A 26,360-nucleotide genomic window follows, 5' to 3' on the forward strand; every position below is an offset into this window, starting at 1 on the left:
GAGGCGCTGTTTACACTCCTAAAAAGAAAACAACATTTCAGTTTATTACAAAAGCAGCAGCAGACGATGCATTAATGTAACGTCAAACATATGGAATCTATAAGTAGGTGAACAACATTACACAACTGTATGCCACATAATTATCGCCATCTTCTTAACAAAGAACTCACAGTTCAGTTGCCACATGCTCTAGAGACGTCTATGGTACCTAAACGTATATTTAATAACCATAAACATCTTTTTGTCGCTCAAAGAGTAACTTAATACCACGCGATTCGTCATGATTGACATTAAAGAATAACTGAAATATCAATCATTTATCATTCATCATTTTATATCCATTTCATAGAATTCAACAATCTTCTAGAACATTGTGTTTTATTATGTAGGCGATACATAACATAAGGATAAAGGACATTTAATTAATGGTGTTTAACAGAGTATTCCAGTAGAAACTGAATTCATTTCTAAACTTTTTACAGATACATTTTATTATTAAAGTTATGTTGATTAAAAGTGTTTAACTTCCTACAAAAAAGGTGGATTTTTATTATTAAGATGTAAATGTATTAATTTAGATAGATACATTATTTGTGTGAGCTCATCAACGTTGATGGATACAACTTTTAAAGAATGATATTACTTACTTTAAAAACGATATTGTATGAATTTCGACCTCATTATTTGAAACAAATCTGATTAGGCTATGTTATATTTTTTATATTTATTTACAATGCACTAATATGACTGGGTGTTGGAGTTTATGAAAAGCATATGAAAGCAGCCTCGGCTCTTTGGTAACTCACTCAGTTGTGGACGTCAAAACCAAAACGTGCGCCACTCCTGTCTGTTCAGTGGTAGATCTACAAACCATGTGGCCCCGCACACACAGCGGTCTCGTGGTGATCCGCAGCACTGTTAGATCTACAAACCATGTGGCCCCGCACACAGCGGTCTCGTGGTGATCCGCAGCACTGTTAGATCTACACATGCTCAGACCGCGCGGGCGCAGCTTTACCAGGCTGCTGGGCACTTCCTGAATCAGGGTTAGCTAATAGCTTGCTGCTGTGTTTGTTAGTAGCATGTAGAGCCGAAGACTCGAAGGCAGGCTGCTGGAGGTGACTTTCCTGAGAAGCAGACAAAAAAGAGGACTTTCAGCGAGAGTTTGCCTCGACAACATGGACTACTGGGTAAGTGTCGCTTCACTTGTTTCTGTTTTTACACTCAGGACGGCGGCAGGGCTGCTACAAGACGCTTAAAGAGACCAAGACTTGTTTACCAATAGTAAAGTGAGCTAGCGAGCTGCCTAGTGTTGCTCTCAGTGATGCTGCACCTCCACAAACAGTGTGTTGGACTGTGACCCCTATTAAGAAAGCCTTGGTCTACAGATTTAAGGGTGTTTTTGAAGAAACCTTTAACATATATTGATACTTTAAAGCCTCCTGTAATGGGATATTTTTGCATAACACGAGCCACAGTATGTTTTCAGAAAAAATAAGACATTCACAGAAAGTGTTAAAAGTGCTTCATGTACAGGACTTCATGTAAAGCTTCTATTAAGTCTAAATCTATGTCAGCGTGTAGGGTTTGCAGCTCCTTCCTATTGTTTAGTGTAGGAGCCAGCCACTGTGTAAGATTCCAGACCCTGCCATACTTAAACCTGCAGGAAGCTTAAACAAAGCATTATTTAGTGCTGCCACCAGAGAGCTTTTCAGATTTGGGGGATTTTTCTTAAAGGAGCAGAATCAAGTTGTGTTGATGGTAGACAGCAGACAGTAGACTCAGCACTAGGGCGGCTAGTCTGTCTGACACATCACAGCTGTCTGTCAGTGCAACATGTTTATCCAAAGTGTGTCACAGGGACTCCTGCAGATCATTTTGAGGAAGAAGAAGTATCTCCAAAAGCGTACTTTTGGGCTAAATGTCAAATCATGACACAACAGCTTTGACGTAAGCGGTTAGAGAAAAGAAGTAATGATCTCCCCCTGAATGATGTCTGGATCCCTGTTTGACTTGCGGTGTTGCTCACAGTCTTGTTTCTCCTTGATGTATCCAGGAGCAGCCACCTCACACCCAGTACATTTCCATGAGAACATGACCTACTCTCCGAGACAACAAAAGCTCTCCTTACAGAATAGCCAAATGTTGTACGAGGGGGAGCAAAGGAATGGGCGTCCACTGTTTGACAATAAGTGGGACAATACTGGAGCAAGTGTCTTTGTGTGAACTCTGTATTACTTTTCCTGAGGCAAAGAAAACATTGAATTGTTGTGGGGAAAGGACCCGAAGGCCAACCTGTAGCCAGAAAGTGAGCTGGATAACAAACAGGATAAGGATCAGACTTGCCTTTTGCACTGATGTGAGATAACAGTTTAATCTTTGCCTTTATGGCAGATACCAGTAATGTGCTTCATACCAGCATGCTACCTTTACTCACAGACACGATCCCTATCATGAAAACCCAAACCCTCACCGTCAACACATAGTAATGGATTTTTTTCTCCGTGACTCCCCACCTCTGTTCAGCTGATCTAGTCCAACCTGAATAAGAACATGTTACCTAAACAGGCAGGTATGACAGCTATAGACTAAGCAGGGGGGGGGACTCCTGTTCTCACTGACAGCCCTCCATTCATTCACTAAATGATTTGAATATTATATATTATATTGGATATTTCCTATCCTCATCATCAAACTAAATGTATGCATTTTCACTTTTAGTCAATTATGCTTTGAAGTACTTGAACACAACGCATTGTTTCATAACCTTCAATTGCACAACAGAGCTTGCCTCATTGTGCTATTATGGGATGTTTATATCAGGCGGCGCAGACTGGGGTTATTACTTAATATAATGTCTTATGAACCTTAAGCTTCTGATTGTGGCTGAGGTGGAGAAAACAAGGTTCCAGGTTATCAAAAAGGCCTGCTATTGTGTAATAAAAACACAGCAGATGAGAGATAATGGAAAGATTACTTTGCTTCACTTATGAAATGGTATGCGTGAGTAAGTTTCTGTCATATTGCTGCCTCTAGGCTCAGGTATTCTTGTGTGAGTTCCGTTCACATTCAGATTAATAGCAAAGGGTTCAGCGTTAATTTGTGATCAGGATTACATTTTGAAAATATAACTTAAAATCTGACTTTGTTGAGAGGAACTTCCTGTCTTGTTGAAGCACGATTTATTGCAAAACATCCCTCACTGGCTTTATGTGTTGTTGCCGGTCTAGCTGCTGGGAGGAGTCTGCTGACAGACATGCAGGCAGCTGAGCTTTCTCTCACTCTCACCTGGAGAACACACACACACACACACGACAGTTTTAGTTAGTGTGAGGAGGAACTGAACCCCTATAGGTCTGACAATGTCTTCTGATGTAAGTACTAACATTTGGGATATGTGAACTGAATACGAGCTTGAATTAATATAAATATTCATAGCTAACCATATTAGGTTTCTTATAGTTGTCTTAATATTTGAGGGTTGTGTTATTGAAGGATAAATACTTAAGTGTTGTGGACATTTGACTTTGACATACTGTGAATATAGCTTCTCGTTGGGGGTTGTTTTTTTTTACCTTTTTTAAAGTCAGTAGTTTACAAAGTTTCTCTTTCTTGAAAGGGAGTTCTTGTCTTGGCGTAATGTTGTTCATATTTCTAAAAAATATTTTTGGGTTCAGAATAACTAGTTCAATCTTTATCAAGCAAACTTGGACTTCAGTTTTCCATCTCCAGCGATGAGACTAAGGATTTAGGGCTTGACTGTTAGATAATGTAAACAGTGTTTTATGGGATAATAATAATAATAATACATGCAGTCATAGTTAACATGTGAAATGCAGGTACAAATATCCTCATCTTGTCTCAAGAAATCTAACAACAATTTGAAATAGAATTTTTTTTTTTTTATATAATGTGGTCATGATTGTGTCACTGGGCAGATGTTTAGTTATTTTGTTCTTCTTAATGTTTCACATGGTATCTGTATGTGGTTGTGCAGAGTGCCTTGGAGGTGTACAGGGAGATGGTGCTGCTGTACCTGCATCAGGGCCGGCGGCAGGTCAACACACACTGCTCCGACCTGGAGCCCTGGCAGATCATCGGAGTGTCGGTCATCACCACGCTGGGCGCCGTCTGGATCAAAGGCTTCCTCTTCCAGCAAGAAAGTAATCTTTTACACGTTATACACGACTGATAAGTGGGGGGGGGGGGATCAGATATGATAACTCATGAAAATGGCCATGTTCACAAAGCTTCTTGAGTCCTCTTGGCCTTATTCAACAACATTTGAGGGTTGACTTTTGAGCAAAGATAATTGGTTAGCACGTTTTCTTCTAGTTGTATTATATAGGATTTCACTCAAATTTCAATAGTTTAAAGAACAAACTTATTTATTTTTCAAAGCATTATGATCTTTTAAAATGAGTAAACCCTACTGAACTGAGCACTAGATTCTATTATAGTTATGCTATTACGCATCCCCTTCTGACACTAGGTAAAAACACATCCTCATACGAAGTTCACTTCCTGTAGAAATAAAAACACGTCAATACTAATGACGTTTTTTTTATGTATGGCCTGGTGTTCTTGACTTAATTTTTCTCCAACTTCCTTTAAGATTTCTGTTCCCTTAAGTGGTGCTGGTGTTTACCTGCTAGTTAGGATCAGCTTTCACAGGTGTTTTTTCAATAGATGAGAACAATGGGATTTATCATTGTAAGAATAAAGATAAAAACAATTCTGTGGTTTGAGAACACGTCATGAATCTGACAAAATCAGTATCACTTTCATCTTAGTGACTACCTTTGAGTTTCCCTGTTATTCTGAAGCTGGTACGTTCTAACAACAAGACTTTCTAGATCTGCTATCATCAATCAATCAGTGGTTGAATTCCTCATGAATAAGGTCAGCTCCACCTCTCTCCTTCAGCTTGGACAACGTGAGGCTTCGTGGAGGACTCGTTGTGTCTTCGGGGCTTTCAGGGTCAGAATGAAATGCTCTGTGAACAAGGCTTCATTATTCATAGAGCGCGTCTGGTCTTGACGAGTGATTATAGGTCATAGTCAGCTGTTTAATGCTTGTGGTTGGATGAGTGTGTGAGCCCATTTCACCACAGCTGCTGCCTCGTGTCTTTGGCCCACAGGTCTCCTGTCGCGAATCAAGAAGCTGTGCTTTCGACTCATCAGAAAAATACCCTTTGTTGGCGCAACAGTAAGTATCAGTGGTAAATGAGTTCCTTCTTCTCCAGGCAGATGTGCACTGAGTCACTCATGGATGACTGAGTACAGCTTGCAGAGGGTGTGGGGGGAGACCTTTGGCACGCGTTACATCATGCACTGGTGATAACAGTCTGCTACTTCTGGTCATTATGAAACTCACTTTATCAAAATGGTACAAAAAGGTTAGATAGTACAGACACGTTTTGGTGACGTCTGACAAACAGTTACATCACCATAACTGCTTTCAGGGAATAACATGCTTTACCTAACGTGTTGTTTTCCTCTCTGTATAACAGATCCAGACCCAGCTCAACAAGGCTCTGGATGACATGTCTGCTAGTCTGTGTACTCTGAAGGAAGGGATGAGCTACACTAAGCAGCTGCCCTCTAAAGGCCTCTCCCAGAGCCAAGTGCTGGAGAAGATCAGAGAGTATGAGACTCTGAGTAAGTCGGCATTCATTCCTGACCTTCACCATCTGTCTAGCTTAGACTTCCTGGAGAATATTTCATTACCGACTGTTGCCTTTTTGTGTGTTTACGACAAATCCCTTGTGTCGTTGCAGGTGAGGTGAAGTGGGAGAACGGATGTGTTTCGGGCACAGTGTACTGGGGGGATGCGTCTCTGACCAATCTCCTGGTGAAGGTATGCATCTTTGTATTCATTTCTGGACTTTGGCATTCCAAGCACAACTAGTCCAAGGATGCATTCTTAGTGTTAGCTACAGTAAGCAGGATACGACTGAACTCTCTTTTGTCCTTTTTGACAAACAACTCCTGTTTATTCCTTTCTTTTATTCCTAGGTATATGGAGATTTCGCATGGAGCAACCCACTTCACCCTGACATTTTTCCTGGGGTAAGAAAGATGGAGGCAGAGGTTGTCAGAATGTCTTGCACACTTTTCCACGGTGGACCAAACTCCTGCGGCGCAGTAAGTTATCCTCATCATATGCTTAACATTGTATGAACTAAGGATGGATAGATCCAAAGCATTTCAACAACTCTGCCTTTGTGTCCAGGTCACTTCAGGAGGAACTGAGAGCATACTGATGGCCTGCAAGGCGTACAGAGACATGGCGTATGACCGTGGGATCAAATACCCTGAAATGTAAGTGGAGCTTTATTAGAAATAGTTGATAAGTACTTTAAGTTTTTTGGTTATACATATTTTTGTCTGCTTTAGGTGTTGTACAAATCAGTTTCATATTTTGAAAAGGACAAGACAATGCAACCGTCCCTTTTTGAAAGGTCTCAATATTAGTTTGGATAAATAAAAGGAATAGAGACTATGTTGTGTCATGATAAAACGTAGTTACATCATAAAAAGAGATTGACAAAAAAGGGTTGAGAAGAGTTTAAAATACAAAGTCATAACATTGGTAAGGGGTTGACATTTCTTGTAAAAGCTTTTATTTTTATTTCTCAACTGATATGTCTTTTAATTCCAACTAGTACAGAGCATTTGGTTTTCCATGTTATTGTAAAAAAATGTGTGGCTGTAATTAAGAATTGCATTGCTACATTTTAAATTAGAGAAGTTACAGGGAAAACAACCTCTAATAGGAAATGAATCGCCTATATATGCGATGATGTTACATTTATGTTGCCAACTTCATCCGTTTTAAAACCCAAGCAAACAAAACTTAATTTTTGTTAGGACATTTAGTTCCTTATGGCACAACACGTGAGCTACACACGAGTGGCTGCAACAAACACCAAGTGGATTATTCAAGAACATCATCAGACCTTACACAGGTAACAGGCACACATAAATAAAGTCCAGCAATCTGTCATGAATTAAGACCAACTGTTGAGCAAAATAAAGTAAAAAGACACGTGAGTGTTAAACCACTAATCAAATCAAATAATAGATTGTCACCCTTGATTAAAATGGATATAAAGAGGTGAATACAATCATGTCTTTAAAGCTTGTTTGTGACTGCGCTTTACAGAAGTTGTAACAGTAGTTTTTGTGTTTTCTCTCCTTTTTGCAGTGTTGCCCCTTTGAGTGTCCACGCAGCCTTTGACAAAGCAGCGCATTACTTTAGGATGAAGCTTGTTCACGTTCCGCTCGACAAGAAAACCATGAAAGTAGACGTGAAGGTGAGAATACACAGACACGGCATGTGCTCATTGACTTCTTCTCATAGACATTAATTATGTCCATATTTCTTCTCTCTCAAGGCTATGAGGAGAGCCATCAACAAGAACACGGCCATGCTGGTGTGCTCGGCGCCTCAGTTCCCACATGGAATCATTGATCCCATTGAAGAAGTAGCTAAGGTGAGAAGTGACACATTCTCCCTAGAACATTTTCTGAAATGAGAAGAAGAAGGCCAAGTCTCTAATACTTTCCCTCGCTGCGTTCCAGCTGGCGCTGCGCTACAGCCTCCCCCTGCATGTGGATGCCTGTCTGGGAGGTTTTCTCATTGTGTTCATGGCCAAGGCTGGTTACCCACTGGCTCCTTACGACTTCAGGGTAAAAGGTGTAACCAGCATCTCTGCAGACACCCACAAGGTAAGGAGTGGTTGTTGATTCACTCCAAATTAATGCTGGTGAGAAGCTTGCCTACTTAAGAAAAAAACATCTTGTAACCAATCCAGAAAATAAACATTTCACTATTTGTAAAGGATTAATCATATAGATAAAAAGACCAGTGTTACATATATATACTGGCTCCTCTAGGCCACACTTTATTGCAAGTCTAATGCTGCGTTTCTACATTCTTCTCCAGTACGGTTACGCCCCTAAAGGCTCCTCAGTGATCCTCTACAGTGATAAAAAGTACCGGCACTACCAGTACTTTGTGGCTCCAGACTGGCAGGGGGGAATCTACGCCTCGCCCTCTGTGGCAGGCTCCAGGCCCGGAGGGATCATCGCCGCCTGCTGGGCGACCATGATGCACATAGGAGAGAACGGATACATAGACGCCACCAAGAAGATCATTAGCACAGCTCGCAAAATCAAAACAGAGTAAGACACACAGGTCAAGATCTGTTAAAAACTACTGTTTAAATGATCACTTGCACCATTTCAATTACTTTGTTTCTTTTGTTGACAGAATCTCCAAGATTAAAGGTGTGTTTGTGTTTGGGGACCCCGAGGTGTCGGTGGTGGCAATAGGCTCCGATGAGTTTGATATTTTCCGTCTGTCCAACGCACTGACGACAAAGGGCTGGAATCTGAACTCACTGCAGTACCCATCCAGGTACGTATTGAAAGAAATATTCAAGAAATGGAATAACTTCATTAGAAGTCAGGAGTTTGACAACTCTATGATGTTCTCTTTCACAGCATCCACATTTGTTGCACAGTCCTGCACACGCAGAAGGGCGTCGCCGATCAGTTTGTCCATGATATCAAAGAGCAGGTCGCCATCATCTTGAAGAACCCCAAAGAGAAAACCACAGGAATGGTGAGAGAACTCTGCTACACACTTGTTCATGCTGCAATAATACCCTGACTACACAGTATGTGTAAGTAGTAAATTCATATAAATAGAAAGTATGCATACAGTACAGTAGTAAGTATACAAAATGTACACCAACAAACACTTGAGAGGATCTTCTATATAACCAAGCATTTAAAAATAGATTTGTTTTAAAAAAGTGTCACATTTGCTCCAGTACGGTTACATAAATAAATATGTTTTGCCACTCCAAAGAAGTAAGTTAAATTAAACATATACTGCGTTGAAATCTGAAAATCTTTAACTCGCCCTTTTGGTGTGGTGGTATTCAAACACACAATTCACACCAGTGACAAATATTTTCAGAAAAGAAAAGCTACCAAATAATCGAAAAATCCAAACTTCCAGTCAACTTACAATCACCTGTTCAGCTGACCTACATGTCTTTAGCCTTTAGGTGGAAACCTGAGAACACCAAGGAGAGAATCCTTCGAGTGTGTGTTCTTTGTTTCTACCTATCATGGTGCCAAGTGTGAGAGAGTACAACTTTCATTTGTTGTGAGGCGTGGCAAAGCATGTCAAATATGTCTGCCACTATCTATTGTGTCCCATGTTCTTAGTACACGTGGCATTTTGTTTTCCTGCTGCACATACTGCGTATGCTGTTTGTGTTTTGAGTTTTAAATGGAGTGGGAACTCCACCTAACAGGCTTCATGCCAATCAGGTTTGTTTAGAGCACACCAGGGAATGAAGCATCATCTTCAGTTGAATAACAGATATGAAAGGAAGGACCATACATGGAGCAAAAACCTCTTTAAATGTCTTAGTATATTTGATTCATTATTTTTTTATTATTATTAGGTTTTTTTATTTCTCCCCTAATTATTGTCGGAGCTGCAGTTTCACAACTTGGAGCATTACAATCTATCAAATAGACCAGGGGGCATTTAGCTACAAAAAAAATATTTCTGGGCGGTGTTGGAAAGTATGCTGCTGGGAGAAGTAGTAACACCCTTAAGCAAGTACAAGTAGTAGGTTAATAAGAATAGTAAATAATCATATATTTCCTGAAATGCTCTCAAACCACAAACTGTTCATAATCTCTCTGTGCAAAAGGAGTGTGTGTGTGTGTGTGTGTCTTTATACTTTATTAATGTATTGTTTTCCAAACCTTCCTATCATATATTGAGCAAGGTTGACGACACGCAAACCTAAGCAATAAACAACCGGCGGTCTTGGGTCAAGAAAGGTATTTTATTAACAAAAGATTTTGACTTGAAAAAAAAACTCTCGCAATTCAACAATTGCCCCGCTGCCCAGTCTTATCAGGTGACATACATAACCACATAACCACATAACTAACATTCCTTACCAATTCCGATTGGTTTTTACCTTGGCTCTAGGTTCATTACGGCTGCAACACTTACCTGAGCAGTTGTAAACTCCCTTGTGTCTTCCTGTTGTTTCAGGGAGCGATCTACGGCATGGCCCAGTCCATCCCAGACAGATCCATGGTGACGGAGATCTCCAGAGGTTTCCTGGACTGTCTCTACAGCACTGAGGTGTCCCTGTCAAACACCAGCCACATGAATGGCAACGGCAAAGCCCACCACTGAAGCTGCATGGGCCCCCCCGGCCCCAACCCCACCGCACGCAGGGAAACACGCTCGCATCCTCCTAGAGTTTCGAGCTAATCGTCAACGGTTGCCTTATCTTGCACACCTACACCATACGGAAAACATCTGCAAAGATCTTTAAAGCACAAGCCATAGTCATTGTAATCAGCCCAGAGGGAAATCGCTTGTTTAGGCAGAGAGAGAAGAAATTACAAGCATTTGATTTTATCATGTATGTAGTGAGTGTGTGTGTTTGTTTGTGTTTTTTTAAATGTTTAACAGTTCATTTCAATGTTAGCATGTGTTAAATGCTAATGTTTCTCATAATCTCTACTGATTGCATAGCAAAACCATTCCTTTTTTTTACTGCCGGAACATTTCAGCTTGTTGCCTGACTGCCATGACTCAGCAAAAACCACTGAACCCTTGTTAGTGACGCTGTGCTGCCCTCTAGCATAAACCTGATGCAGTGCTTTATATATGTGGAGGCTAAAAGGTATCATCATCATGTGGCAATTCTGGCAGACAGTTTTTACAATGTAAAAACTCTACGATGCCCCGACTAGAGCATATCAGGGTAATCTGTAAATCACTTGAACCTACAGTTCTGATGTTATGGTAGAAGTGTGTCTGTGAGCATGAACACGCACGTCCTTTCTTTGATGGCACTTATTGTGATGACTATTTTCGTGATCCATCTACAGTGGTTGGATTTGTAGACAGAGGGAGAATGATTTAGATAGTGGGAGCGTTTAATGTAGTTAATAATGTATACAATTGTTGTTTAAATTACAAAGGGTAGAACTAGCCACAAGGCCATGAATATATATTTGTGTTAAACCGCAAATGGAATCCAAAACTAATTGGACTCTTGGGCTTTTTAATTGGAATTCAACACATTAGCTTTTAAAGTAAAAAGAAATTAAACAAATCAACACACTAGACTGAAGGCTGTTTCCACCTCTGGTCCTGTTTAACTCAATAATCTGCAAAGTCTGCATAGTTGTCTATCACTCTAGTTTTTAATCATTTGTCTCCTAATTCAATCTACCTCAGTTTCTACTCAATGAAAATGTCATGTATTCATCCACTGAAACACTTTCAAAGAGGGCAAGGTTTATTTTCTTGTCTAACATAATCTTCACAATGTAAGGGCATACAAACTGTAATAAAGATAAACTGTTTGACTGATCGATTCAATTGTTTATGTAACTTGGGAGAAACCCACTCTCTGCCCTGTCTGAATGTAAATATATCCATTCAGCAGGATATGTACACATACTTACAGTTGACAATGTAACTGCATTCTGTAACACCAAAACATCTGTTCTTTTATTTGCTTTCCTAATATTGCTTGTTGAAATTATGTATTTCCTTGACATTATTTCCATGTTTGTGCAATATATAACTTTTCCTTTTGTGAAGTGAAACAATGAGGACTGCTCTACTATAAATGTTTTAAGTCAATAGAAGCATAGTATTGAATGACATATCGGCCTTGTTAGTAAGTGTAATTTAACCACTGGGTGTGTATTAATCACTTAATTTGTGAGCGTTTGTGTTTTACATACTGAGCATTTTTAAAAAGATTAGACATGAATGTATTTAGGTTTTTACATGTGCGGGATTTTTCAAGCTATTAGTCAGTACCTGGTTAAATGGCTGATGACATACCCACTAACGATTGTAGTTCATACCATCATGTGTTCATCCATCCTTCTTTCAATACTGTGCCCAGTAACGGTGTGGATACTCATGCCTGTGCAAGAACAGTTTCCCAGCAATGACTCATCCTGTTTGCTTATGGAGAAATATCCTCAATAATTGTCTCTTAAATAAAACCGTGTAATGCAACATCCTGTTTTAAGTGAAAATGACTACATACATACTGTAAAGGAATTTTGCAGAGAAAATCTAAATTGTGTTGCAGATGGTGACATTATGTAGCAATAATGAGCATTCACCTCTGTGCCTTCAGAGGTTTGAACTCATGACGTCATAGCAGATTTTCTGAAACATCCTCACGGATTTGGCTTCATAACGGCGACATCATGTATCCATGGGTCATTCAATCATGCACAGGGTGGACAGAGTAGCTGTAATGCAATTAAATACAACCTTACATCAGTCTTAAACTATTCAACTAACTAACTCTATTATAATATATATAATTTTAGTTTTTGCTAACTGGATTGCATTATATTGTAATGGTATTTTTTTACTGTTTTACACCCCTGTGAAGTCATTTTGTGTAGTTCTGAATGTACACGGTTAAAGGATTTGTTTTTATGTGACAGTGCATCTTATGTAGCAGATTTTCCCCCCTTTGCACATGATCCAAACGCAATTATACCACTAAGCAATTATCACGGTCACACACAGTGGATGTTCTACAGTGTTGTTTTCAATAAAAAGCATTCAGTCTTATCATTTTTCTGGTCATTTTCTTTTTAGTTCAACAGAAAATAATATTTACTAAACTGTAAAGTACAAAATCATTGGCACATAATACACTAATTGTGGCAGAGGGACACATATGAATGTTTAATGGAATAAATGGAATGGTTTCTGAAAAATTACTAATATTAAGAATGTTCTGTGTGAACATCATTTTACCTTTAGCTTCTAATCTCATTTATTCATCAAATGCGTAACCAGCAACACAATAGTTTTTTAACCACGTTGGACAATGTGTAGTCTACACCGACCTACCGCTACATCATTCACAATTCACTGAAGGCAACATATTCTTTGGATTTGCAGGTCACATCCTCAGCAATTTCTCAGTGAAATCAATAAATGAAGAGCTCTTCATTTTCCACTGTTGAAATGACTAACGATGCAGGTGTCTTACATCATTGATGCCTGGTCAATGAATGTGGCCATAGTGATGTCTCGCTGGGACACCCCCCCACAGTCATGTGTGCTGAGAGTAATCTGGACCTGTTAAACAAAAAGGAGCATATAACTAGAAAATTACTAGTAGATCTAATTGTGTCTCCTTTAGATGTTGCTTTAATCAGAAAACTTCAAATTGAAACCAAAATACAGCATTTTCATCCCTAGCTTTCTCATTGACTTACAATGAAGCCAAGAGAAGGAGAAAATAATATTTAGTGACCATCTATCCCTGCCTGATGTCAGCTGAAGTGAAGGCCCTCAGCAGCCAAAGTACATTTGAATGTTTTAAGCAAGTACGTTTAAAGTAGACGATGAAAACTGTCAACCCTGCTCAGGTTTTATTGTATTTTTATTAGTGCTGTCAAAACTATCGCGTTAACGGCGGTAATTAATTTTTTGAATTAATTGCGTTAAAATATTTAACGCATGTGCAGAATGGCCCGCCCCATACGTGCCACCAGTGGCAGCGCCAGGGTATGGCTGGGGATAGGCTACACCCATACCAAGAAATGGCTTAGCCCCACCATGAAAAATGATGTTAAAGTAAGCAAAATAAAGTCTGCCAACTCGCGCGGAGTAAATTGCACAGACAGCAGTTAGTAAGATTGATTTCAGTCGCCACGGTTTTGTCGTCTTCTCAATAGAACATCTTTGATAACGGCGTGGTGTTGTTGCAGGAAGTCCCGACACAGAATACGTTTGCTGTAGTACAGGGCAGAGCCATAACATAGTAATAATATGGCTCTGGTACAGGGGTGCACATAACTGGTACGCAGGTTATGTGCGTAATCTGAAATGCGTACCGTCACTTGTGTCACAAAGCGCATTTGCGTACCGACGTACTTGTGAAGCTTTTCCAGAAGGCGGTTAGATCACCGGACGACAGAGTCGGTCTCCGTGTGCACAGACAGGGCTGCTGTTAACGTCGGTCTGTACAACGGAACTGTGCCAAAACTACGCCAACCGGCTGCGGAGGGAGACTCCCCCCTTCACTTGAGAACTGCGCTAAAACAGCTGATCACAACGTTCACATTCTGTGGTCACGAAGTACTCCACTAGCCCCCCCCTCTGTCGACTTTCCTGAAGTACTCCCCCGTTGATAGAAATCAACACGTAATGAATTAAGACCCCACGGTTTGATGATTGATAGGTTTGTGGGTTGTCTTTCATTTTGACATGCAGAAAAATGTTATAATAAACATAGATACTGTATGTTAAATTGATATATCCGCCTTCTTTCATTTATCTTTCCATTCCCACAACAATATACATAAATGGCATTTTTTGGACATAGTTCGAATGGTGATTAATCATGATTAATTAATTTTTAAACTGTGATTCATCTGATTACAAATTTTAATCGTTTGACAGCCCTAATTTTTATTTGTACCTGGGCCTTGACGCATCAAGCTGTCGACAACACCGACATAATCCCTTTACTCTTTGTTTAGCAAACAGTTGTTGTGCAAACACGGTTAGCACTCAACGTCATGTTCCAGGCTATGTTTGCAAGCCACCTAATGCATGTAAGTTCAATATTTACTCTATTTTAACTCTGTTTCAACCGGTTTCAACCCCTGAAGGAAATAAGGAGCTCTTTAGCCACTAAATGCTACACTGTGACAACCTGCTACTAGCTGGTTAAGCTAACAGCCTGTGTCTACCTCATGGATGTTTGGTCTAGTGTGGCGCTAAACAGTTTTAAAGGGACTTCTTCAGAACTTTCGGGAAGAAAATATCTGCTTAGGTCTGGAAGCGATGGTAGTAAGTAAAAGTGAACTAAAGTAGTACAGTTTTGGAATTTGCCTGCGTTAGCTAACAACTAATGTACTGCATTTGCAAGTGAAACACACGTTTTCCACAAGCTACTGTAACACTTTCTTGTGGGGAATGTCTCATTGTACACCTTACACTACACCTGTGTGAGCTAAGCTTAGACATTTTTCAGGAAGGAGTTGTGTTGAGTCAACTAAAAAGACAGTGCTTTCCAAACATAACGTTTTTCATGATATTGCAGATTATTAAAAATTATGTATGCATTTGATGCTTTGGCACATACTGGACTCGGCAGAGATAGCGAAATAGGAGTCTAACTGTGATGCAGCCTATTGACTGATGACCACTAATGCCCTAAAGTCATACACTGTATATTTACAACTTTAGGGTTGTAAATTAATTTCCTTTGCATGAAACATAATTAGTCTTTAATACCTTATTATAGACATTGAACCATTCAGGATGATGGTCCATCTTCTCAGCTTGTAAAGCCACTCTGGACATAAAACCAAAAGCCTGAAAGAAAATAACACAATGAAGTCATGCATATACAGTATAATATACAATGGTTACTAGGTATATGGAATTTATATTATGAACCTGATTGAAGTCTTTAAAAATAAACTCTTTGTAAATGGCGTCCCGTGTCCCGAGTTCCACCCACTGAGCGTTGCGTAGCAGGGGGAGAAGGTGGGCCCTCTCCTCTTCAGTCAGACTTTGCATTTTACCAGCCTGGTATAGAGCAGAGAGAACAGTTACAGCAGATCTGAGAGGGGCAGCTTCACAAACACAAACTGTGATTGGTTGCACAGGATCCCATCTGGAAACAATGAGAGGCTGCATTCCTGGTTTAAAAAACTAGCTGGTTCAAAGGTTTGTGATGGTGGTGGTGGGAGGGGTGTTGGAGGGGGTTCTGTGTGGTCACCAGGTCCTAATCTTGACACATGATGCAGGGTCACATGGATTTAGAGTGGCTTGTTTCAAACAGCCGAAACAAAAAATGTTAACTGCATTGTCAACATTTCACAACATTCCCTATTTTTGTTTAATTGTGCAATCGAGAGGGGTCTTATGAAGGCTTTGTGCACAGATGAGTGGTCATGCCTATAAACCAGAGCAAGCAAATGTCACGATCAAAGCCTGAAACAGAGTAATGACATCAACAGGTATCATAGCAACACTCTAATCTGCTCCATCAGTAGAGCGAATGGGCAGCACACAGACAATACTCACTGGCTCAACCCATGTCTATTTATCACATGCGTTGGCTTAGTGCAAAGACAGGAAAATGTGCATATGTCAGTCTTATCCTTTCAGAATGATACAGACACATGTCAAATATATCTATCTGCATTATAAAACATTTTCTAGATTAGTTTTAGTCAATCTCATAGTCTAAAAATGGCAACAGGTGTGTGAGCATTAGGCAGCCCTCACACACTGGAGAGAGGTTGTGTACTCACCATGTTTGCAGAGTGTTTTCAGGCACAGAAGAGGTTCAGCTCCAGCTCCCTGTTGCACAGATCTGTGGAGCAGCCAGTGAGAGAGACTGGAATCCAGTCTGACACATGAGCCGTAGGTCCTGCTTAGCTGCCCGTGCAGAAGCCTGCGCAGAAATCCTCCCTGCTGATAGGCTTTTTGGCCCCCTGACAGCACGAGCTTAATCATAAACTGTCATGTGTTGCACAAGGCATGCATGAGACCAGCTATTGTGTCAGCAAACATTGCTGTACCAACAGTGTTTGAGGAAAGATGCTGTTCCTTTGATACCCTCATATATTCTATATGAGCACATTAACTAAAACTTTAGCATAATAGCTCAGTTAATGATGTCTCTATTTAACAAGACGGCATATTTTAAAGCAGACGCTGCTCTTCAGCTCACTGGAGTTCATGTCAGAGGTTAATGAGCTGCTCCTGCGAGATTGCCCCGGTGAACTCATCTGTCATGGCGAGCGCTCAGGGAAATGAACTGCTTAATGAAATGAGGAGAGGCAGAGGATGTGACAAGTGATCAACATTTCACAGTTGGCTGGGTGGGGAAGATGATAATAATGCGTCAGTGTTTAGGTTAGAAAGGAAGGCTGTGATTAAGACAAAAACATTAGATTAGAGTCAGATGGTAGTATGTGGTTGGAAATATGGCTAATCCCTCTGATGCCTACAATATTGAGATTGAGAAGTTTGCATCAATAATGCTTTTTTATTGATCATTTCTAGAACTGAATTGCAGACGAATTTTGTCCCACACATTATTCAAATAAACGCATCACAAACTGTTTAAACCAACAACGCAAGCGCCCTTTTGCCCTTTGACCGCTTTTTTTTTCTATTAGTGCGAGTGCTGTAAAGATGAGCAGTGGTAGCCAATGTTTTCAAGTAGCAACATGGAGCCCAGGACACTACAAGCAAGTCTAACGTTGTTAATACTTGTAACAAGCAGTTATGGAGGACACTTAACATCAGGTTAGTCTTCTACGATACAGTGTTAGTGGGTCTTTCTAGTGTTTTAAACTCTCAATAGTCTTCCTGTAGTTACAGATTGACGCAGGATTCCAAGAGCAGTTACTTTATGCCTCAAACATATTTACACTCTCTAATTTGGTGTCAATCAATATTTGTTTTTCATAATCGGGGTAAACATTCAATTATGACAAATAGACCTGTCAGTTGTATGAGAACTTACTCTGTCGATAATATTGAGTCTGTGTTATGATCTTGATAATGACAATGACCCTTGTGTTTTATATTTATGATGTACAAAAAGCTTTGTGTACACCGTAAATCAGTGCCGCTTTGAATCTATGCAGGGCCCACTCTGAAAATGGACCAGGCTTTGTTAATATTTCACAACCAGCTGGCAGAAGAAGTGCAGGTCTTTTACACATCAGATCACTGCTACAAGGTAAATCAATATATATACGGTCTCTCTGTTGCCTCTCATGTCCAGCTGTCTGTTTGTCCAGGTTGATCCAGATATCAATAAGTGAGCAAACTTACTAAAGTTTGAGGTTTAAGTTTCTCACCAATAGCATCGTTCATGAAAACCTCAACTGCCTGGTCATTTCCACAGTCTTTCAAACCCAACATATTTAGTGTGTGGTTGAATCTCCTAAAAATCTGAAGTATACAGTAGATACCCCTGATGGCATGATATTAAACTCTTCAGGTTTTGGGGATTTGTCTAAGAGAAAAAGCTGATCTAGTCTACTATTTCTCTGCACTTTTTGATGTAACAAGTTGCTTTTCTGACCTCAATTACAGTAATTCCTAACTTTTTTTATGTTGTTTTAAGTTTTTGTTTTATTGTGAAGGAAATGTAAGTAGTTCTACAAAAGAGTTGTGTGTGTTCTTTTGAGAATTTTAAAGAAATTGAGACACATGGATGCAATTCACAAGGAAAAGGTTCAAATGACAGGACCAAAATATTTACTCAACTTGGAACAAGAGAAGTAAATATATTTTAAATAATTTGCACTGCCCTGCACAATGAACCTGTTACATAATAATGTATATATTTTTCGTATTTATTTCTTTAGCATGCTGCTAAAAGATTAGCATTCAACTGCACATTCTACTTGTGTATCTGACAAATACAACTTAAAATGAGTGAATCCTAAACCATCATTCCATCCCATTAAGTCAGTGTTTCACCTGTTTTCCCTTCTCAGTGTCTGTACCAGCATTTGGTCACCGTGAAGCCCAACAACAACAATGCATCTGTGGTGATCAGCACAAAATTCACTCTGACTATGCAACTGGACTCACAGTCCAGGAATGCGACTCTCTGCAGGTAACCAGTTAAACATTCTAACAAAGCATCAACCACATCAAACCACCTAAAAATGCTGATTAGTTTCCTGTGTATGCATATTAACTGCCTGTGGGAGTGTATTGCTCTGGCTTCCGGCCATGATATAGTGTGGTGGCATCCGATGACTGCCTCAGCAGTCTGTGAGATTATTTACAGGGCTGGGGGAGTAATCCTGACCTGCTTTCTGGACCTGAGTGATGCCCTCCCTTAAACCACCTCACCGGGTATCGATCAGCAGCCTTTTTGGGGTTAATAAGACCTGACATTCCAATATTGATGAAAAGGGCTCATTAAAGCGTCAAAGCTGTGCATATCCTGTTGAAACCTCTGCGGGGATGTTAACTTGAGGGGACAGTTGCCATATTTTTAAACAACCACGACTGACAAGTCAGAGGTTTCCATTTGGGGTCACCTGTAAACACGGGGCAAGAGATTCGGTTGCAACATGACAGGCCTCTGGTGCCTTTTCTCGCCCTCTTAGAGGTCTGATGCGCTTCTTAGATCAATGCTGAGGTCTCTAACCAGACTGCTGCCATTGATTTCCTTTTCCCCTTTGAAAAAACACTCCGAGTGATAGCTAGTATGTCATCCCAACAGTGGATCAATATGAGCATGTAATGCATGTTTTTTGGGGGCCTGGAACTGGACATGACGAGAGGACAGGGGGACGCACTTTAAGACAGCAGACACTAGGGGTTGCTGCTGAGCTTGCAGAGATTGTAGTTGGGTCTAGAGAAAACGGCAGAAAGTGAATAAAAGAACACATTTCATAATGCTTCTAAGGGAATATCATTTCACAGTGGATCAAATAAAACATCTTGTAATTGTTTGTGCTTTTAAGGGTAGTGTGTCTCAGTGTTTCACTCTTTTGGATGCAGGTGGAGTCAGACGTATGGGGAAGGTGGTCATTACTCTGTTTGGATCCAGATGTCCGAGTCTGCCAGCTGCACTGACTCTGTGGATAAAATCCCAAATGACATCTACCTTCGTAAGTGAACAACACTGAAGGAAACATGATGGTGACCTTCAGTAATCAGTCGCTCAGTTTTTAATAGAACAATTTGACTGTTATGATTTAAGCCACGGTGACAGGAACCTTGGTCCACGCTCAAGACAAGCCTTTGATCCACTCCCCACTTAATCGAGTCAGCAGAGAATCACTCGCCCTGTCCACGTATACTGAGCAGCAATACTCGCGTATCTCCTGGGACATGATGTGTATTGATCAGATAAGAAATGCCTTCTTGAAAAGGGATAAAAGAAAAGCTTTTCTGTTTGTTTTGAAGGCCCTGACTCCGCGCGTGGAGGATTGTGGGTAATACATTAGGCAGTGTGGAAGGATTAGGGCGTAATGGGATTTTGAAAGCGTCTCTCTCTCTCTCTCCATAATGTATACACTCTACTTAACAATATTGCAGATTATGTTGTAGATCAGACTTTTAAGGCCAAGTAGCCATTATCCAAGCAGATATATGGTCAGGATGACCGCCCCCTTCACAGTATGATGAGCTTCCATTAGCTCCGCAGACCAGTGATTATACAAACTCCCCATAGGACTTGCTCAGCTTAAGTAATGGTCTGGTCAGCAGCTCAAGACAGGTTAGAGTTGCCCTGCTAGGAAATATCAAAGTTTACTTCCGATTGATTGGCCGTGGGGCTTCATGAGGTCATTTGATGGGTGCGGTATTCTTCAAGGATATGTTTCTGTGCAGCCACTATCAGATCCACCCTTTAATCATGTTAGTACTGTATTCTGCATTGTACCACAAACCACAAGTCACCTGCTTAATTCTCACAAAGAAATCCAGAATATCGACTGCCATCAAGTGTTTGTGCGACTTTAACAGACGTATCAATGAACTGAAGTAGCTGTTTTCAAATGCCTCTATTACTTTTTCTATTTATCTGGCAATAACTTAACTAAAGAGCGAGCAGGTTGTTGTAGAGATCCAGTGTTGTGTCACTTCATGTGCTGAGAGCGTTATGGTGTTTTTATGAGTGGGCAGCAGAGATGCCTGGACTTTCCCGAGGCGATTAAGTGACCACTCTTTGTTCAGGGTGGATGTCATCATAGTGTGGATCCAGCTCAGGTTAAAATGGCTGCTTCTTGTTTGTTTTTCCACCGAAGACAAATACGAGCGTACTTTCCCATTATTTCAGTGCTTTGACGCAAGAAGGCTATACTGCTATCTCTGTGTTATTTTTATAATCAGAAGCACTCCTATAATGTGTCTCAATGTTAATTCAATGCTGCTGGTTGGGATGGGTGAACCATGATGTAGCAGACTTGCCTTTTTTGATTGCAAAAAAATAAGATACAAATGACATTGTCCTTTTTGTTGGACTAAGGTCTATTTTTGTACATTATGACGTGAAACAGAAAAAGGAAACACACTTTTTGCTCCTTAAATAAGCCTGAATTCAAGAAGGTAGATTTAATTTGTTCTGTAACAAATACAATACATCTTATCTGCATTGTTTGTGCCTTACTACAAACCTCATCTTGACCCCACTCCTATCAATGATGCCCTCAGGCAGACCAGCTCTTTCCCTCTGTCTTTGTGTTTCTCGTCCTTGTCCCAGCGTAGCCTTACATTTTCTGTTTTCTACGCCTGCAGGGTTAGATTACCCAGATGGATAGACCGAGAGTTTTCCATTAGGTCCTTGTTTGTCACTTGAGGGATCCCCTTTGACACTGGTTGAATGACAGAGAGCCACAAGGGAGTCCAGAGGCGAGCGGAGCAGACAGTTTGGACTGCTAATCAGGCCTTTTATCACGAGTCAGATCCTATTCTGACAAAGTTGTACAGTATAAAGCTCCTGACATTGACTTCCAGACAGACTATGACGTACAGGCTCGCAGTCTGAAACAATTTCCCTTTTTTGTAATCCAGCTCTCCTGGTAGCAGCTCTCTTACTGGGCGTAATCGCTCTCTTATTCGCTGTGGCACCCTACATCTTCCGGTACCCATATGTTTTTTACATCATCCACAATGAAAATATCTTCCTGCATTGAGTACTTCTCCATCCGAGCTAAAACCTCTCATTTACAGGAGGCGTTGCCCCTCCGAATGTACTAAGTCCATTTGCTGCCAAGGCTCACAGTACTCAGTGGATAATGTAAGTACAATTCTGCTTCTAATTATCGTATTAGATTTAATTGATTGTATTTGGATCAATCATAAACCAATCAAATGAAACTAGTGGAAATCTCATCAATATCAACTCTACATTTTGGACATCCTAAACATCTCAGTATGAACATATAAATGTAAGATTTATGGGTATTGTGGGTATTTCATAAGTTTTGTTTAGCCCATTATCTCCTGGATATTAAGTGTTCAGTAGAGCACTGCACACAAAATGCACCACCTTTATTTCCTTACTGCACACAATGAGTTGCTTTCTTTATATTCAAATATATAATGTGCCTTAGTCCAACAGTAACATTGCATTATTTCCATTGGCCAACTACGCAGCCTGGGATGCATTCCAAAATGGCTCTGAGACTCCAGTCATCAAGACGTTTGGGAGACACTAATGGAATGATTGATACAAATGTTAGCAGAGCCAATTGTATAGCAGACTTACATGGTAGAGATAGAGCGCATATCCGTCCAATCATCTTGCTTGATGGCAAGAGCTGCTGTGTAATTTTGGTGAGCATGAATGGCCCCTCTCATTCTTCCAAGCAAGATGTCTGTGTCTTCCATATGTTGTGTGTTTGGCATGCAGATCCATCATAACATATTAGTGTTGGTGTCTTCCTGCTCTGGCTCTTTAAACTCCGGCGTGGAGGCCAGCGAGTCAGGCTAATCCAACCGAAAGGGCAACAGGCCAGAGTCATCTCAATGCTGCCTTCACAGACAGAGGGGAAAAAGAGGCGCCGACACACAGAACAGAGGATGACCCAGGATAGAAAGATGGCCAACATCATTTTAAAGAGTTCCAACCCCTGTGGCAATTGGATTTTAGTTTTTTTCAACATTTTTACATGTCAGGAAAATTCTAGTTATGTAACATTTACAAACAAGTTTAACATAAGATTACTTTTCTTGTCTAAAAGTTAAAGAACGAAGGGTACAAATCAATGTGATCCCGACAGGAGACAGAACTGTAATTCTAACATAATAATAATAATAATTGACTTCTACAGAAGAGGATAATTTCATACTTAATGTCAATTAGCAGAACCCGTCAGCTATTAAATGAGCTCTTGTAATTAGCATTTTGATATATACTGTTAGCATTCAAAGCAACATGAGGGCTCCTAAGAGAAAATAAACTTAATTATTTAAAGGTACAAGCACTAATCAATATTTGTGTATCAACATTCCATCAAATGACTACGTGAGAGAGGAAGGGCTCGCACATATTGGCAAACCGACACAATGTTATCATTTGATTCTGCAGTTCCTTTCGGTGCTACGCAGCAGTTTAGTATCTTTCAGCTATAAATAATTTAATATAAATAATTGTACCGCTGTCCCAAAGTGGCCAAAAGAACTGTTACATTTCTTTAAAGGTCTCCTATTATGCAATTTGTAGGCATATATTATGGGTCTCAGATATATAAAAACATGTCTATGATGTGTTTTGCTCAAAACAGATCATGCATTTTAGACACCCCTTATATCCCTCTGTTCCAGCCCTGTTAGAGAAACGCTGATTTGGGGTCCTTAGCTTGAAAAAAGAAAAAAGGAGGAGGGGGAGCTAATGCCTGCTCAGAATTACCCGGCAGATACAGTTAAATTCTGCCGTGATTAAATGCCATCATGTTCCAAACCGCATCAAGGATTATTTCTGAAACAGTATGGAGCTCAAATGCTTTTTATCTTGCGGGTTTACCACAAGGTGAGTTCCTTTTTTATTTCCTGACTGATAGTGTGTTTAACGAACTTAAACTAGCTTTATTAAATGTCAGGTCTTTGGCAGGAAAAACATTTTTAATCAATGATTTTATCACTGAGCACAATCTCGATTTTATGTTTTTAACAGAAACTTGGATTGAACAAAATAACAGTGCAGCTATTCTTATCGAATCAACCCCTCCCAACTTTAGTTTTATGAGTCAGGAAAGAATGCATAAGAGAGGAGGTGGAGTCACTATTCTGTTCAATGATTCCCTTCAATGCAGGAAGACATCGTATGGAAACTTTGATTCTTTTGAATATGTGGCCCTTCAGCTGAAATGCTCCTCTCGAGCTCTGTTCCTAAATATCTATAGACCACCCAAATACTGTGCAAGCTTTTTGATGACTTTACTGAACTGCTGTCTATGGTGTGTATTGACTTTGACCGTCTAGTCATTGTTGGTGATTTTAACATCCATGTTGACAACCCCCAGGACAGAGGGGCTAAAGAACTGTGTTGTGTTCTTGATAGCTATGGACTGACTCAGCATGTGACGGAGCCCACGCACAATAAGGGGCACACTCTGGACTTAATTATCTCAAAGGGTCTGAATATCTCTAAGGTTGTGGAGACTGATGTTGCACTCTCTGACCATTCCTGTGTTTTCTTTGAGAGCTCTATTTCTGTTCACAAAAATGTTCAAAAAGAGGTAACCACAAAGCGATATTTAACTGAAAATACTAGGGAAATGTTTACTCAGAATTTTTCTTCCACACTTGCCCCTGCTAACATCTCAGTAAATGAGCTAGTAGATCATTTTAATTCAAAAATGTAAAATGTTATAGATGCCATTGCTCCAACTAAGGTAAAGGAAGTGACTGGGAAGAAAATATCTCCATGGAGAAAGGCCATGACCGTGAAAACAGAAAAAAGAGAGTGTCGAAAAGCGGAACGCAGGTGGCGAAAAACAAATCTCCAGGTTCACTTTGAAATCTATAAAGAGAGACTTGGCCTTTATAATTTGGCATTGAAAAACGCACGACAATCGTTCTTCTCTGACATCATTACCAAAAACAACGCACGTGCCTTGTTTGCTACCGTCGACAGACTAACTAGTAACCCCCCAGTGTCAGTAGCCTCTGAATTTCTATCCACCAGGGCGTGCAATGATTTTGCCTTCTTTTTCACTGACAAAATTCAGAAAATCAGACAAGCAGTCAGTGCCTCTGCATCAGGTACAGCAAATGTGTTGTCTCTGTGTCCACTTAACATCAAGTCAAACACCATGACACAATTCCATCAGATTAATGATAAAAACTTAGAGGACATTATACAACTTCTGAAGTCCTCCTCCTGCTGCCTTGATATTATTCCAATAGGATTTTTCAAAGATGTTTTGCCTTGCATGGCCTCAGATCTACTTCATATAGTAAACAAATCTCTTCACTCAGGTATTTTTCCACAGGCCCTGAAAACTGCAGTCATTAAACCGCTCTTAAAAAAGAATAATCTAGATGCTTCAGTAATAAACAATTACAGGCCCATATCAAACCTCCCATTTCTAGGTAAAATCATTGAAAAAGTTGTTTTTCAACAGTTGAGTAATTTCTTGCATTTAAATGACTGTTTTGATGTGTTCCAGTCAGGCTTTCATCAAAACCACAGCACTGCTCTTGTAAAGGTCTTTAATGACATCCACTTAAACATAGACAGTGGCAGAACTTCAGTGTTAGTATTATTAGATCTCAGTGCTGCGTTTGACACTGTTGACCACAACATATTACTAGACCGACTGGAAAACTGTGTGGGACTTTCGGAAACAGTTCTAAATTGGTTTGAATACTACTTAAAGGACAGAAACAACTTTGTTTCTATAGGTAAATACACATCTGAGTTGACAAATATGACATGTGGGGTACCTCAAGGCTCCATCTTGGGGCCTCTTCTCTTTAACGTCTACATGCTACCACTGGCTCAGATAATGAAAAACAACAAAATAAGTTACCATAGCTATGCGGGTGACACACAAATTTATGTAACAATTTCACCAGGAGACTATGCTCCAATTCAAACACTGAGTAAGTGCATTGAACAAATCAATGACTGGATGTGTCAGAACTTTCTCCAATTAAACAAAGATAAAACTGAGGTAATGGTTTATGGAGCCAAGGCAGAACGTATAAAAGTTAGCGCTGAGCTTCAGCCTGCAATGTTCAAAACAACAGATAAAGCCAGAAATCTAGGTGTAGTCATGGACTCTGACCTGAGTTTCAACAGTCACATTAAAACAGTTACTAAATCAGCCTACTATCACCTAAAGAACATATCTAGGATTAAAAGACTAATGTCACAGCAGGATCTGGAGAAACTTGTCCATGCTTTTATCTTCAGTAGACTGGACTACTGCAATGGTGTCTTCAAAGGTCTCACTAAAAAATCTATTAGAAAGCTGCAGCTGATTCAGAATGCCGCTGCTCGAGTCCTCACTAACACTAAGAAAGTGGATCACATCATTCCTGTTCTGAAGTCTTTACACTGGCTTCCTGTGTGTCAAAGAATAGATTTCAAAATACTGCTGCTGGTTTATAAAGCACTGAATGGTTTAGGCCCAAAATACATTTCTGACCTCCTGCTAAATTATGAACCATCCAGATCTCTCAGGTCTTCAGGGACTGGTCAGCTTTCTGTCCCCAGAGTCAGAACTAAACATGGAGAAGCAGCGTTCAGTTATTATGCTCCAAGTATCTGGAACAAACTCCCAGAAACCTGCAGG

At 40.1% G+C, this 26,360-nt stretch overlaps 3 protein-coding genes across 3 annotated transcripts in view; 2 read left to right on the top strand and 1 right to left on the bottom strand.

The window, feature by feature from the left end:
* Positions 1 to 970: 970 nt before the first annotated feature.
* On the top strand, positions 971 to 12,096 carry sgpl1 (sphingosine-1-phosphate lyase 1). Its single transcript, XM_034101086.2, has 14 exons — positions 971 to 1,190; positions 3,998 to 4,163; positions 5,141 to 5,208; positions 5,513 to 5,660; positions 5,780 to 5,859; positions 6,018 to 6,146; positions 6,235 to 6,323; positions 7,210 to 7,318; positions 7,400 to 7,498; positions 7,587 to 7,733; positions 7,951 to 8,189; positions 8,278 to 8,424; positions 8,511 to 8,631; positions 10,096 to 12,096. Exons 1-14 carry the CDS (start codon positions 1,179 to 1,181, stop codon positions 10,240 to 10,242), a joined length of 1,701 nt encoding a protein of 566 aa, XP_033956977.1. The 5' UTR covers positions 971 to 1,178; the 3' UTR covers positions 10,243 to 12,096.
* Positions 12,097 to 12,666: 570 nt separating this feature from the next.
* Positions 12,667 to 16,568, bottom strand: pcbd1 (pterin-4 alpha-carbinolamine dehydratase/dimerization cofactor of hepatocyte nuclear factor 1 alpha). The gene is made up of 4 exons (XM_034101088.2): positions 16,383 to 16,568; positions 15,520 to 15,651; positions 15,355 to 15,435; positions 12,667 to 13,185 (listed from the first exon to the last, which is right to left on the bottom strand). Exons 1-4 carry the CDS (start codon positions 16,383 to 16,385, stop codon positions 13,093 to 13,095), a joined length of 309 nt encoding a protein of 102 aa, XP_033956979.1. The 5' UTR covers positions 16,386 to 16,568; the 3' UTR covers positions 12,667 to 13,092.
* Positions 15,658 to 26,360, top strand: part of LOC117459917 (heparan-alpha-glucosaminide N-acetyltransferase) — a 30,849-nt gene continuing 20,146 nt past the window's right edge. The window contains 7 exon segments of the mRNA XM_034101085.1: positions 15,658 to 15,792; positions 17,256 to 17,385; positions 17,730 to 17,824; positions 18,591 to 18,712; positions 19,612 to 19,721; positions 21,628 to 21,697; positions 21,787 to 21,853. Of these exon segments, the coding sequence (XP_033956976.1) occupies positions 17,289 to 17,385; positions 17,730 to 17,824; positions 18,591 to 18,712; positions 19,612 to 19,721; positions 21,628 to 21,697; positions 21,787 to 21,853 (561 nt within the window). The 5' untranslated portion in view covers positions 15,658 to 15,792; positions 17,256 to 17,288.

Source organism: Pseudochaenichthys georgianus, chromosome 15 (assembly GCF_902827115.2).
Source record: "Pseudochaenichthys georgianus chromosome 15, fPseGeo1.2, whole genome shotgun sequence".
NCBI lineage: Eukaryota > Metazoa > Chordata > Actinopteri > Perciformes > Channichthyidae > Pseudochaenichthys > Pseudochaenichthys georgianus.

Excerpts from the sequence above, each read along its gene's own strand:
- sgpl1 (XM_034101086.2), top strand. Across the intron at positions 7,734-7,950 it reads TCTCTGCAGACACCCACAAG|TACGGTTACGCCCCTAAAGG; the intron begins GTAAGGAGTGGT and ends ATTCTTCTCCAG. Across the intron at positions 8,190-8,277 it reads GCTCGCAAAATCAAAACAGA|AATCTCCAAGATTAAAGGTG; the intron begins GTAAGACACACA and ends TTTTGTTGACAG.
- pcbd1 (XM_034101088.2), bottom strand. Across the intron at positions 15,436-15,519 it reads TTTTTAAAGACTTCAATCAG|GCTTTTGGTTTTATGTCCAG; the intron begins GTTCATAATATA and ends ATTTTCTTTCAG. Across the intron at positions 13,186-15,354 it reads GGTTCAATGTCTATAATAAG|GTCCAGATTACTCTCAGCAC; the intron begins GTATTAAAGACT and ends TTTGTTTAACAG.